Source organism: Haliotis rufescens, unplaced genomic scaffold, assembly GCF_023055435.1.
Source record: "Haliotis rufescens isolate VD_foot unplaced genomic scaffold, xgHalRufe1.0.p SCAF_7, whole genome shotgun sequence".
In the NCBI taxonomy this organism is placed as follows: domain Eukaryota; kingdom Metazoa; phylum Mollusca; class Gastropoda; order Lepetellida; family Haliotidae; genus Haliotis; species Haliotis rufescens.
In genome coordinates, this window is record NW_025964361.1 from 35,685,073 (window position 1) to 35,698,772 (window position 13,700).

Below are 13,700 nucleotides of genomic sequence, written 5' to 3' on the forward strand. Positions count from 1 at the left end.
CCATTATTTTTTCCCCTATTGCACTGACAATCAGTTTCAAAAGGTTCACTTTCCTGAAATGGGGAATTTGACAGTAAAGGATGGAAATTAAACTTGTAATCACCTTGTTGTTCCACAGACACCACCAATCTAGAGACTCCATAATCTAAACTATCGTTTCATATATCGAGTCCCTTCCCCAAATGCTAACGTAGTTTATTTTGCAGCAATGATTTTGTAGAATTTCTTGAGAACTGCTCTTTTTTCCTTTCTTCTGTTGCTAGGTTATGTATTTCACTGCAACCAGTCCGTACGTCCTCATGTTGGTGCTGTTGATTCGCGGAGTGACGCTAGAGGGCGCTGTAGATGGTCTGAAATACTATCTGCTTCCTGATTGGAACAGACTCTTGGACACTCAGGTATGGAACTTCTTGATGTTTGTTTGTTTGTTTGTTTGTTTGTTTGTTTGTTGTTTAACGCCGCACTCAGCAATATTCCAGCTATATGACGGCTGTCTGTTCATAATCGAGTCTGAACCAGACAATCCAGTGATTGACATCAAGAGCATCGACCTACGCAATTGTGATACGATGACATGCATCAATCAAGGCGAGCTTGACCACTCGATCCCGTCAGTCGCCTCTTATGACAAGCATAGTCGCCTTTTACGGCAAGCATGGGTTACTGAAGGCCTATTCTACACGGATCTTCACGGGTCGAACTTCTTAATGAACGATACGGTCACACTGAATATAACAAGTATGACCGATGTCGCTACTTATCACATAAAATTAAGATATTGTAATTATACTACTCAAAACAAGTTAAGGACCACGCGATGCTTTCATATAAACTGTAGGTAATCTGTCATGGCATGAAACGGTAATTCGTTAACCTTATCGAGTAGTATATAACACGTGTATTTGGTATACTATAAAATATCACATTATTTAATTTAAATTAAGATTTTTGATTTAAAACAAATATAAATTTCGGATTCCATGTACGTGCTTAAAAGCGAGATTTCCTGGAACCTGGATTCCCCCATTTTCTGTCCTGCGGTGTATTTAACATTGCTGTTGCCTAGTTGTCACGGAAGGGGTGAACGTGGCGAGTGTGTAGATTTGGTTTTCATGAGACCATTCCGACATCTGGCTGATATATGCGTGTGTTATGTGGTCTTACTTGAACTGCAACAAAAACATGCTTTGTTGCCCTGCCCTGGGGGCTGATATAAACGCCCTATGCTTTAACCAGTATCTTTACGTTATCTGTGTCTTGATATGCTAATGTTGTTTTTATCTAACTTTATAAATTCGTTAATTGAATATTCCCACTACAAAGTTTCGTCTCGACATTATACATTAGCATTCCCCAAGATGGCAACCGTATTCCTGCAGTTGATCTAGTTCTTAAATCTTATGAGCATGTATTGTAATTTTATGAGATGACTGTCTGCATTAATTGCCACAATAGAGAAAGAGAAATGTTTATTACCGCCAAGAGTACGATCTTGTGGACACTAAGGACTACAGACTATGTTATAAGGAATATTATATCATTATAAGATTGTAAATATTGCATGGCATCTCATTCCATTGTTCGAAACAAGTTCTGTGTCATGACAAGTATCTCTTCCTCGGGCTATCCAAAATGTGTTTTAATTAACCATATACGGAAATATTCACAATGATTCCACACAGTGACATCGTTTGTTGAATGTTATCAAATATTATCTCGGCTGAGCCGGTACAATAGGTTTTTTCTTCCGCTTTGCGGTATTGAATGTCTCGCGTTTCTGTTTTGTCGTCTGCTGTTCTGCAAACGCAGCAGACGACAACAGCGCGCAGACGATCGGCAATTGACAGTTAGCTCCCGGGAAAGTCGCAGTGGAAATTTCCACTTACAAAAGGGCGGATTTTATGGAAAATACTAAATAGGACGCGGGCAAACTGTGAGATCGATAAAGCCGCGGCAAGAGAAGGTCGGCTGTAGTATGTTCTCCGGTTTGTCACAGATGCTCGAACCTGATAAATATATCCGCTACGATTGTAGTAGATCGATACAATAATCCGTTTTGTTGACAAGATAGTCGGTTACCTCACACAAAAATATCAGGACTAGAATTTGCCGCTCTGTACAGAGTCAACTGGCTTGCTCCGCTCTCCACCAGCAAGCTCCAACACCGCCGTCTAATCGATCATGTTTGAAGAGAATATGTTGATCGATGCGAAAATCCGTTTAATCTGAGCAGATGTGTTTATATGGATTCAACATCACGGAATGTAGGTTATAAGTCGGGGTCCTATTTTAGGCCTTCTTTTCAGATCCTTTGCGAGACATTATAACCCTTTGTAATTGGGACGACGAAAACATGACAGGTTCATTCGTATTGTTACCCTTGACGATGGTCTTGACATGTATAGCAAAGTTGAAGTTTAAAAAGAAACATATTTGACTAAGATTCAGCCAACTCCCAAAATCATTCAATTATTAATATTAAGCTCCAGAAAGCTCGATCGTAATTGTCATTTGAAATGGAACAATCTTAATCCTTAACCTATGAGAATCCCATTCTGATGACCAGCGGGCGCGGGCTACCCCCCCCCCCCCCCCCCCTTACGAATTGACAAAAGTAACGAAATAAAGAAGGGTTCTATACACCTACTTTTTGAGGGATGGGTTGGTGAACATCAACTCGATCAGTGATAATAACATACAGGACATCTGTCGGGGCTCCAAATGATATACGATGCAAGAGCCATCTGTTTCCGTCACGTATCAGAGAGCAGATGCATCTATGATAAAGAACACCTTATTAATGTTAACACCTGCCGCCATGCGTCCGATAATCATTCACAATCATGCGTTTCGTATATTCAATCAATTAATATAGAACATGAGTTCTAGAGACGTAATATGATTCTTGGTGCAGATAAGCTTAAAATGGTTATAACATGCATGTTTGGGTGTACTCCTTTTACAAACTAGTTATAGACTGAGCACTCCGATGTGTCATATTTCCATGTAACAGAGGTCACCTTGATATGAAGATCGATATGTCGTTTTAGAAACGCAGATATGGAGACACGAAGGATAACGACTTCTGTGTATGTTCTCCAAGTAAACAAGCTAAAACAAACCCTGTAACGATCAGTTTCGTGTTATGCAAATTTTTATTTTGTAAAACAAAGTTATTTTTCTCCTTATATATATAGTTTTGATACCTTTTTGATACTGTTTATGTTAAGGCTGGTTGTATCCTCATTTAACAATGCTATTTTCCTACGGCTATTCCAGGTGTGGGTGGATGCTGGAACGCAGATCTTCTTCTCTTATTCCATCTCTTTGGGAACACTCACTGCTCTGGGGTCCTACAACAAGTTCCACCATAACGCCTGGAGGTGAGTATTTGTTGTAGAAAACAATAACTTATAGGGTGGCCAGGTTAATAGTTGCGTCGCTTAGCTGCCTCAGGATCATATGCGGGCGGTGGGGTAGCCTAGTGGTTAAAGCGTTCGCTCGTCATGCCGAAAGCCCGGGTTCGATTCCCCACATGGGTACAATGTGTGAAGCCCATTTCTGGTGTCCCCCGCCCTAAAGTTGCTGGAATATTGCTAAAAACGGCGTAAAACCATACTCACTCACTTAGGGTTATGTTTTTTTCTTGATTTGTCATGTAGGACCCTTGTCCTGAACCTCATTGATTGACTGTTGGCGTGTGACATGTCACAATGTATGCCCTGGCTGATTGTCAGCGTACACTGCTTTGTCTGGCCCTGAGTCGATTATTTACAGGACGTGATATCATCATCATCATCAGCAGCAGCAGCATCCTAATGTTCATCTTCATCTACTGACACGGAGTGTTTTCTATTTCCAGGGATACTATATGTTTTGCCCTGGTGAACAGCGTGACCAGTTTCCTGGCTGGGTTTGTCATCTTCTCGGTGTTGGGATTCATGGCGTTCAAGCAGGGTGTATCTGTCGAAGATGTTGCAGAGTCGGGTACGTCCACTGACGTCTTTTGCGATGCCAGACAATGATAACATATATTTAGCTTTTTACTTGTTTGCTGGGAACACAATGACTCATCTTTACACAGGTGGAGTCTTCGGTGTGATTTGTGTCCAACACATGTTTGGATTTCCTGATGTTATACAAATAGCGAGAAATTATCGTTGGAAATGCTTGGCCCTGTCGTCTAAGGCACCGCAATTCACTGTACAGAGTTGCGTCCCTTAAACGTGACAGAAATTAATGATCGTTTTTTCGGATCCCATATTCGCTCTGATTATTGCTATTTTTCCGCACCATACCCGTGCTTGTGGGTTTATACAAAAGATGTATACGTCTAAGACCTGCATCACTTCGGTTTACCCTCCCACATTTAGCTGACAGGCTGTGTCATGACTAAAATGTGGTTCAAAGCGGCCTTAAATCAAAGTCACTGATTTGTAGCATATACTATGTCTGATTAAGGTTGATTTATTTCACGAATGGACTGTTATCGTAAGAAGAGAAATTGTTCATATGACCGTTCACATATTTCAACGGTGTTGACCGTAAACGTTGATAATTTAATAATACGAGAACCGAAAACATGGCGTTTACCGTATGGAAATGAGAGCAAACGTCATCTTGTGTGTCGGATCAATGTTTTATAATACATGGTAATTTTAGAATTTATGATTAGAAATACGTGACAGTCTCGGTGTGCATAGCGCAACAGCTGCAACTGATAATGTGTCTACAATGGATATTTCGTTTTCCTACAATTATGTACATATTCTTGAACAAAATAATTAGTTGACACATGCCTCCCCGTTCGCTCTTCTTCGAACAGGTAAAATAACAATCCTTCTTTTTGGTTTACCTCATGCAACCACGCTCGACTTAAATGCTGCAATAAACACGAGTTAATGCAAAATTGTAACCATTTATGTTTGAAAACAAACGAAAACGCATTTCGATGGCAATAAAGGCGTATGTAACGAACGTCGTTCAGGTGTGTGTCTGTTTATTGCATTAGATCAGATGCAGAGATGACTCGTGGAGCTATTTTAGAATATTGGCAGAAATGAGATCGTTTGAAGGATCGCGGTGCACGTGTTTTCTCATTAGGGAAATTATAACGGTAAATGGGGATTCACCCTACGATAACAGCTGATGAAGGGCAGGTAATTAGGAACATCTGCGCAAATATTTTCCCGCCTTTCATTTCATGTTGTTCTCTGACTTTGGCTAATGTTGCTGTAGCTATGTGTTTATGTATATTAGAAACATGCATGGCATGTTTCGTAAATTACAAACAACTTATGATTGCCTGTTTGGCTTGTTTATACTTTTTCGAGTTCTTTACAAATGTGCCCATGATTATTTCAAAATTGCCTTAATTTTTGGTATTTAAATTCTGTTAAGAGATTTGTTATTCTTCGTTTTCAATATTAAAAATCGGAAAGTGACTCATTTCATGACTTTATACACCATGTGTTACATACATGTACGTGAGTTGAATTCATGACAAACTCAGTATATCTGAGTCCTGTGAAGTTCCGGGATAGAAAAGTTAAATAAAATTATCCATAAATTTTTGAGTTGCTTACATGTTGAAGATCTGATTATGGACCAAGTATTGAGTCAGCAATTTTATTTCGCAGGTCCCGGTCTTGCGTTCATTGCCTACCCCGAGGCTGTTGCACAGATGCCCGTTGCCCCTCTCTGGTCCTGCCTGTTCTTTGTGATGATCATCCTCCTAGGTCTTGACAGCCAGGTGAGCTTCAGCTTCATAGGACCGGCTTCGTGGTCTAGTGGTGGAGCGTCCGCCCGGAGAGCGGAATGTCGGGGGTTCGATCCCGGCAGCGTCACACCAAAATACATTAAAGGTGGTACTTGTTGTTACCCTGCCTGGCACTCGGCATTAAGGGGCTAAAACAAGGACTGGAAGGCTCGACGTCAGTGTGCCTGCACTACAGCATCGGCATTAATCCGGACTAGACAAGCAGCCACACTCACATGTGCATGCACGTCGCTATATAAGTGCAATAATCTTGGACGCGACGTTAAACCCCATTTTACCTCACCTCAGATTCACAGATATTCCATGATCTTTGAAAATAAACCTTTCATCGTCTTGTTAGAACTTGATTGTTTTGGTGAAACTCCTTTTACAGAGTTTAGCGCGTGTGTCGGTAGTGTGCCCCTCTATATCAGAGTTAGGTACTAAGACACTACTACTGTACCATCCATGTCACACAGTGTCCAGGTAACCACATTTTAATTATGATTGCAGTTAGGATGAAGAGACTCATTTGACTCAAATGAATATTCAATATAGTTATAAAACTCTAAACACTTTGTTCAAATATCATGGTGACACTTTTAAGTTCATTGAGACAATTACAAATCAGATGATATACTACATAATTATCTTAAATGTGTTCTCACCAACATCTTCATCTATTTTGTACAGTTTGTTGGCGTGGAGGGCTTTGTCACCGCCGTGGTTGATATGTTCCCGCATTTCCTGAGACAGGGGCACAGGAGAGAGATATTCATCGCCTGTGTGTGTACAATGTCCTTCTTCATCGGACTCTCCATGGTCACTGAGGTACGTACCAGCTTCCGCATACCCCCAGCTTAATCCTGTCATTTATCCAGTTCCCAAGATAAAATGTTTACTAAAATTTATTTCAGGTTAATTCAACAAGACATTGAAACTTCCCGAGTTAATTCAAAAACATAAAGGCCCATTAAAAACAGTTTTTTTATTTGGCATCTAATTAATCCATTTCAAAAAAACAATTCCAAACAGTTGTTTCTCGAATTCCAAATTATATTTTCGGTTGAAACGAATTAATATAAGGCGATGCATTCGCCAGATTTCATGATTTAAAAATTGACATTTGAATAAAAAAAGGGGGTGGTATATGATACTGTTCAACATGATTTATCTGCTCTGGAACGTCCAGTATTTCAGCCCTCTTAATACCGACTGACCCATGATACCCGCACCTTTGCAGGGCGGGATGTATGTCTTTCAGTTGTTCGACTACTACTCAGCCAGCAGAATTGTGCTCGTTGTGGCTTTCTTCGAGTGCATCGTGGTCTCTTATATTTACGGTATGTTGAACAGGCAGGTACAGGTTGTATGTCCTACCCGACTTAGGGCTGCTCCCATGACCGGAAGGAAACACGGGATGCGCCCTCTGCCGGACAGTTACTTCCCCTTGCGTGATGCTTATCCCAATCTGAGCATGCGCATTTCCAGAGATAGAGTGTGCCTGAGTAAACGTAGGAAACATTCAACGTAAGATGCCCACTAGAGCCGTCAGGCTTAGAAGAACACGTAATCACCATGGCAACCATTGTTCACAAAGATCCGCCATTGATGTGCCCAAGGCCTTGATGTACCCGGGAATCAGATGAGGGATGTGTTAGACGGAGGGATACCATCAAACGCCGGCTTTGTAGAACCTTCCAACTAGCACCATGGCCTTCTCACTCTGAACACTCGGGGCCTCCCAGACCCTCCCCTCCCTTCCCCTCCCCCACATTTGACTGAAATGCACAAGAAGCACCTCTGAAATGTTCAAATCTTCACACCGAATTCCTTCTGGAAATCTCGTTAAAAACCTCATTGGTTTATTCACTTGATGCGGGTAATATTATGGTTCTGCGGAAACGTTTAGTACGTATTTGTACAAACTTAAGAAGGACTTCTGTGAAGAAAACGGACATTTTTGAAGTGTTAATTCCTGTTTTCGTAGGCTCTGGAAATGCTCATCAGTGCAGTTACTAAAGGGAGACATTGTACATCACGTGTATCTAGAGAGAGATTCATTCAATTCTTGTCCATCGCTGAAGTGCCATACAGTGTTCTATGTGCATGTACAGTAGTCATAGTAATTTTAATGCAACTTGATCCTCGTTGGGAGACCATTTCAAAATTTCACTTAACACATCATAATTAGTTTTTCTTAATGCTTTTGGAGACGGAAAAGGATTCTGATTGAGAAGCGGTGTATTTAATGTAACATGTTCGAAATTTATCACTGAAAGTTTTTTTGTGGTCGGTTTAATTCACTTTTACAAGTAGTATGGAAACTTGTTCGGAACATCAGCTGATTCTAGAGGCTTGAAAATGTATGGGAGAATGTTTTGAACAAAAGGATTCTGGATTATGACAGTATAGTTTGAATCATGACAGTTCGCAATCATGATAATCTCATTCTCGGTCCTTCTCCAAACTCATTCGGTTTTGGCCAACACACTTCCTTAACTTATAACACTCTAAATCCCGGAGAGGTCATCACTGATTTAACATTTAACAATCATGATAAGAAACATTACCCTTCTCCATCATCTCAACCTGGTCCATGAGGAAAGAGACATTAAACAGAGATTTGGGAGCCCAATTTTCAACAATCTGTCACACTGTTCTAGGACTTTCCCCCTGGCATGGAAGTATTAATTCAACGTAAATGTTGATTTCTGACAACATAGTTCGCATTTTTCGCATTTTCGCATTTTGATGTACATCCTTGTGAATACCCATACGCGATCGCATTCATTTCGCATTGTAATGTATTTTGGTTATTTAGAAACGTCAATAAAGCATAAAGTCATTGTTTGCAGTGACTCAGGACTGGTTTAGTGTTTAGAATAAGGAGATCGGCTTTGATCTCCAAAGCAACGAAATTTGTCATCAAAATCCACGTTTTTGTATTTCAGGAATTTTTTATATAAAATGTAAACAAATGGTAGCCACGAGCTTTGTATGTTTGCTTTTGTGTTGATATTGCTGTTCTAGAGTTGTGTCTCAGTTTAAGTATATTTGCATGGACTACACATTTTTTGTTTGACTAATTGTTTTTTTCTTGGTTTTAACAGTCTCTGTTTAATTTACCTACACGTTTCACAACATAACGCGCTCTATATTACCACGGATTTCCTTTCATCAGATCATGCCCACTAATTTGAATATTGGTACATATTTTTCTAACCAAACCAACGCGAAAATACGCAGCATTGCTGGATCGTATTGTAACGTACGTGTCCTCCCCCAGAGTAATATACTACGCCCGCGGGTTTTACCGCCGTGACATTGAAGTTTCATTTTCTACTTTTTCGTTTTTACAGGAGTGAACAGGTTTTATGATAACCTTCAGATGATGTTGGGCTTTTACCTGAACCCCTTTATGAAAATCTGCTGGATGTTCCTGACTCCGGCCTTTACTCTGGTAAGTTTGTAAGATAGTGGAAGGTAGCCTAGTGGTTAAAGTGTTCGCTCGTCACACCGAACGCCCGGGTTCGATTCCCCACATGGGTACGCTGTGCGGAACCTATTTCTGGTCTGACCCGTGAAGACACGGAGTAGAATAGGTCTTCAGCAACCCATGCTTGTCGAAAGAGGCGACTAACGGGATTGGGTGGTCAGGCTCTCTGATTTGGTTGATGCATGTCATCGCATCCCAACTGCGTTGATCGATGGTCATGATGTCAATCACTTGATTGTCTGGTCCAGATGTGATTATTTACAATACGCCGTTATGTAGCTGGAATATTGCTGAGTGTGGCGTTAAACAACAAACAAATAAATAATAGATATTTCTGGTCTGATATTGCTGGAATATTGCTAAAAGCGGGGTAAAATCATACGCACTTAGTGCAAGGTGAAAATTGGGATCAGGACCAGTGACACATTGAAGGCAAATTATCAGCAGTGTCATTGTTATAGTGTTTAACATAACACGAAGTGTGGCGGGACAATGAAATTTCTGGCTTCAGTGATGTTGAACTGTAACATTGTCCTTTCTTGGTGCGACCTTCATTGATTATTGAAATGTCCGACATCTATATGTAATTATACTGTTCCAGATCGGTCGATGATAATATTAATCCATTGTCCATTATGTACCATGTCTTTAAGGATGATTATATCACACCAATGATTGTAACAGCCTCTGAACCGGATAGTAACTGCAGTGATTCCTGGGTAGAACAAGTCCCCACACCCCATGCTTGTAACGGCAGACTAAAACGTGGGTGCACAATGTTTGGCATGGCAGATGGTGAAGCATCGAACATCGATGACGTGTCGTTGCTCATACTTGTTTGTCAAAAGGGCAGCCATGATTTAGGTGGAATGGTGCTGATACATGTATTTGAGAAAACATCCACACGCCCGTTGTCGTGGTGTTCTGTTAGCGTCATGACAAAGCATATACATGTACTTATATCATGTTAATTTCTGATCTTCAGGTGATTTTCATCATGGGTGCTATCACGTATTCGGAGTTGATCTACGAAAGGAAGACCGTCAATTACGTCTACCCCAACTGGGCTATCGCAGTCGGCTGGATGATGGCTTCATCGTCTATCGTCTTCATCCCCGGGGTCATGATCTTCAAACTTGTCACAGCCAAGGGAACGTTAATGGAGGTACGAACTAAGAGGACACTGAAACCTCCTTAAACTAAACACCCGTGAAGATCCGGGGTATAATAGGTCTACAGCAACCCATGCTTGCCATAAAAGGCGACTATGCTTGTGGTAAGAGGCCACTAACGGGATCGAGTGGTCAGGCTGCTGACTTGGTTGATGCGTGTCCTCGTATCCCAATTGCGTAGATCGATGCTCATGGTGTCAATCACTGGGTTGTCTGGTCCAAACTCGATTATTCACAGATCACCGTCATACAGCTGGAATATTGCTGAGTGTGGCGTTAAACAATCTAACTAACTAACTAACTAACACTATGACACTGGTCGTCATGGGATCAACATTTAATAGTATTCATATTTCTTGCAGAGAATAGTCACTCTGACCAGACCCAGACTAAGGAGGTACCAGATTCGTGAGAATGAAGATCTTGCCAAAATCGAAATTATCGATGATATTTACCAAAACACCAACAATGTGAGTTCTAGCATCGCTGGAGATCAGATACAGGTGACGATGAGCCTTTTAAAGACGTCCACAGGAGCCGACGATTGTGAGAAAAACCCAAGTCTGTTTGGTTCCAGGACAGTCACAGACTCTAGTCCTGCGATACAGAGCTAATATTCAAAAGTGAAAGCACGTGTTACAAACTCATGATTGATGACGTCATGCATGACGTCACATCCGCCGGTGGTGTAGACAGCTTAGGTACTCATTGCCATTATGAATAACAATTCCTGTTCAACACCTGTCAACAAGCTAGATCATTATTTGACAAAGGCTTTCTGTACTTTCAAAGTACTATCACACTGCAACGAAGTTCATTGAAAGAGGAGAATTTGAAAAAAAATGAAGTTGCCAAAATGTTATGAGGCAAAACAACCGTGACCTTAAACTTGTTAATTTTTAATGCAGAAATATTGTAATATTTACCCTTGCTGGCTGTACGTAATTCTGCTTGTATATGCAAATATTGTAAATATTTATTGCTGAAACAATCAGGTATTCCGATCCAATTAGAAGAAAAAACCCAGCTTGACAGGTGTTAGCCAGTCTAGCTATTTGTTTCCTAACGAAGGGGGCTGTTTCCTGACACAGGAGAAACAACTTCTCACAGACGCTAGCTAGTCGCTCTGCTATTCCAGTGTGACTGGTAGGTCATCATCCACCGGCCACCCATGTATTATGACACCGCCGTCAACTAGTCTTTAATGTCACGTGGGGTAAAATTTGGGAACCACGTGATAAGCTGCATACATGAATATTCATAAGATCGACACTACGTCACCATGACATTGCAGCTAAGTTCGCCAAAGAGAGACAACTCGGGCGAGACTTTTTGGGAGATACAAATTATTGAATTTGGCTGTAAATTTTGTACAAAGTATTCATGTCGATGTTTTTTATTTTGTAAAAAATGAAGGATTTATTTAAAAGCAAAAGTTCGATTTGGAACGATGTGATATCACTGGGAAACTAGATGCATGTAGAGTTGCAATACATTTGAATTCAGCGTTCTTCATTGTTAATATCATCTAAACCTAACGAGTTTTACTGTCTTTGTATCATCTAGACTACCGTGTTCACCAATATTAGACCAATTGTCTCAGATTTGGAACCTAGTACTCGACTACCTACAAAGAAGACATTTGAACACAGATGTAATGCAGGCGCATATCAGTTTCACGAGGGCAAAACAGGACATTTTTATACCGTTGTTATTGTTGAAACGAACAAAGATTTTATTTTTCTTTAAAATGTTTCGGACATTTGATCTGAAGTTCAACCCTAGCAAAAGTTTGTAGCATAACTAAACGAGGAATACACTTTCAGGCTTCAAAATTTAAAGCGATACATTCTCATTAATTTACTATTTTTGCATTTTTAGACTTTTCTAGAATGAACAAACGAAACAAACATCTGGAGAGTGATATATTTTAGCTTTTCTTTTTACGAATGTGACTGTTTTATTTGATAAAAAGTTGAACTTTGATGCTTTCTGTGTTTTTATTTACTCAACACGCATACAGTGTGCGGAGTTCGGGGGCACACATCGCCATTTACTTACGTATCATGTATCTGCCATATCATCCATATTCAAAACATTGGTCTCTCGGTTTACTGATAACTTCAGAGCATAAATTAACAGAGGTAGTGATGAAAGTTAAATGTACAGAATTTCCACGCCCTAACTTGGGATATCATACAAAGTAGCAGTGTCAATATACACTGCCAAGGACAGTACGATAGTGTCAAGGACAGTGTCAAGATACACTACCACATAAACAGACAGGGACAGTGTCAATAAAAAGTACCAATTATAGGACACTACCACCTAAACAGACAGGGATAGTAGGGTAGTGTCAATATACACTACCACATAAACAGATAAGGACAGTAGGACAGTGTCAATGTGAAGTACCAAGGCTAGTAGGACAGTGTCAATACAAAGTACCAAGGATTGGAGGGCAGTTTCAATATCCACTACCACATCAACAGCTTGGGACAGTAGAGCAGTGTCAATATAAACCACTTTCAAGTACCAATGATAGTAGGACAGTGTCAATATACACTACCACGGATAGTAGGACAGTGTCAATATACACTACCACGGTAGTAGGGCAGTGTCAATATACAATTACACTACCAAGGATAGTAGGACAGTGTCAATATACACTACAGCATAAACGGACAAGGACAGTAAGACAGTATCATTACAAAGTATCAAGTATAGGAGGACAGTGTCAATATGCACTACCAGATACATAACAGGGATAGTAGGGCAGTTTCAATATACACTACCACATACACAGGCATGGATAGTAGGGCAGTGTCAATGTACACTACCACACAAACAGGCAGGGATAGAAGGGAAGTGTCAATGTACACTGCCAAGGATAGGAGGACTGTCATTACAAAGTACCAAGGATTGGAGGGCAGTGTCAATATCCACTACCAAGGATATTAGGACAGTGACAAGATAAAATGCCACACAAACAAACAGGGGTTGTAGGACAGTGTCAATATACACTACCGCATACACGGACAAGGACAGTTGGACAGTGTCAATATAATGTACCAAAGATAGGACAATGATAATGTACACTACCACATAAACAGACAAGGATAGTAGGACAGTGTCAATATACACTACCACGGATAGTAGGACAGTGACAAGATAAAATGCCACACAAACAAACAGGGGTTGTAGGACAGTGTCAATATACATTGCCACGGCTAGTAGGGCAGTGTCAATACAAAGTTCCAATGATAGTAGG

The 13,700-nt window shown here is 40.5% G+C and overlaps 1 protein-coding gene across 1 annotated transcript in view; it reads left to right on the forward strand.

Annotated features, from left to right (window-relative positions):
• LOC124115030 (sodium- and chloride-dependent GABA transporter 2-like) overlaps nt 1–12,413 on the forward strand; it is a 33,622-nt gene extending 21,209 nt beyond the window's left edge. The window contains exons 6-14 of the mRNA XM_046475835.2: nt 264–398; nt 3,280–3,383; nt 3,863–3,987; nt 5,640–5,752; nt 6,452–6,589; nt 7,002–7,101; nt 9,121–9,221; nt 10,243–10,422; nt 10,792–12,413. Of these exons, the coding sequence (XP_046331791.2) occupies nt 264–398; nt 3,280–3,383; nt 3,863–3,987; nt 5,640–5,752; nt 6,452–6,589; nt 7,002–7,101; nt 9,121–9,221; nt 10,243–10,422; nt 10,792–11,043 (1,248 nt within the window). The 3' untranslated portion in view covers nt 11,044–12,413. The remainder of the gene's footprint in view (nt 1–263; nt 399–3,279; nt 3,384–3,862; nt 3,988–5,639; nt 5,753–6,451; nt 6,590–7,001; nt 7,102–9,120; nt 9,222–10,242; nt 10,423–10,791) is intronic.
• Nucleotides 12,414–13,700: the final 1,287 nt, after the last annotated feature.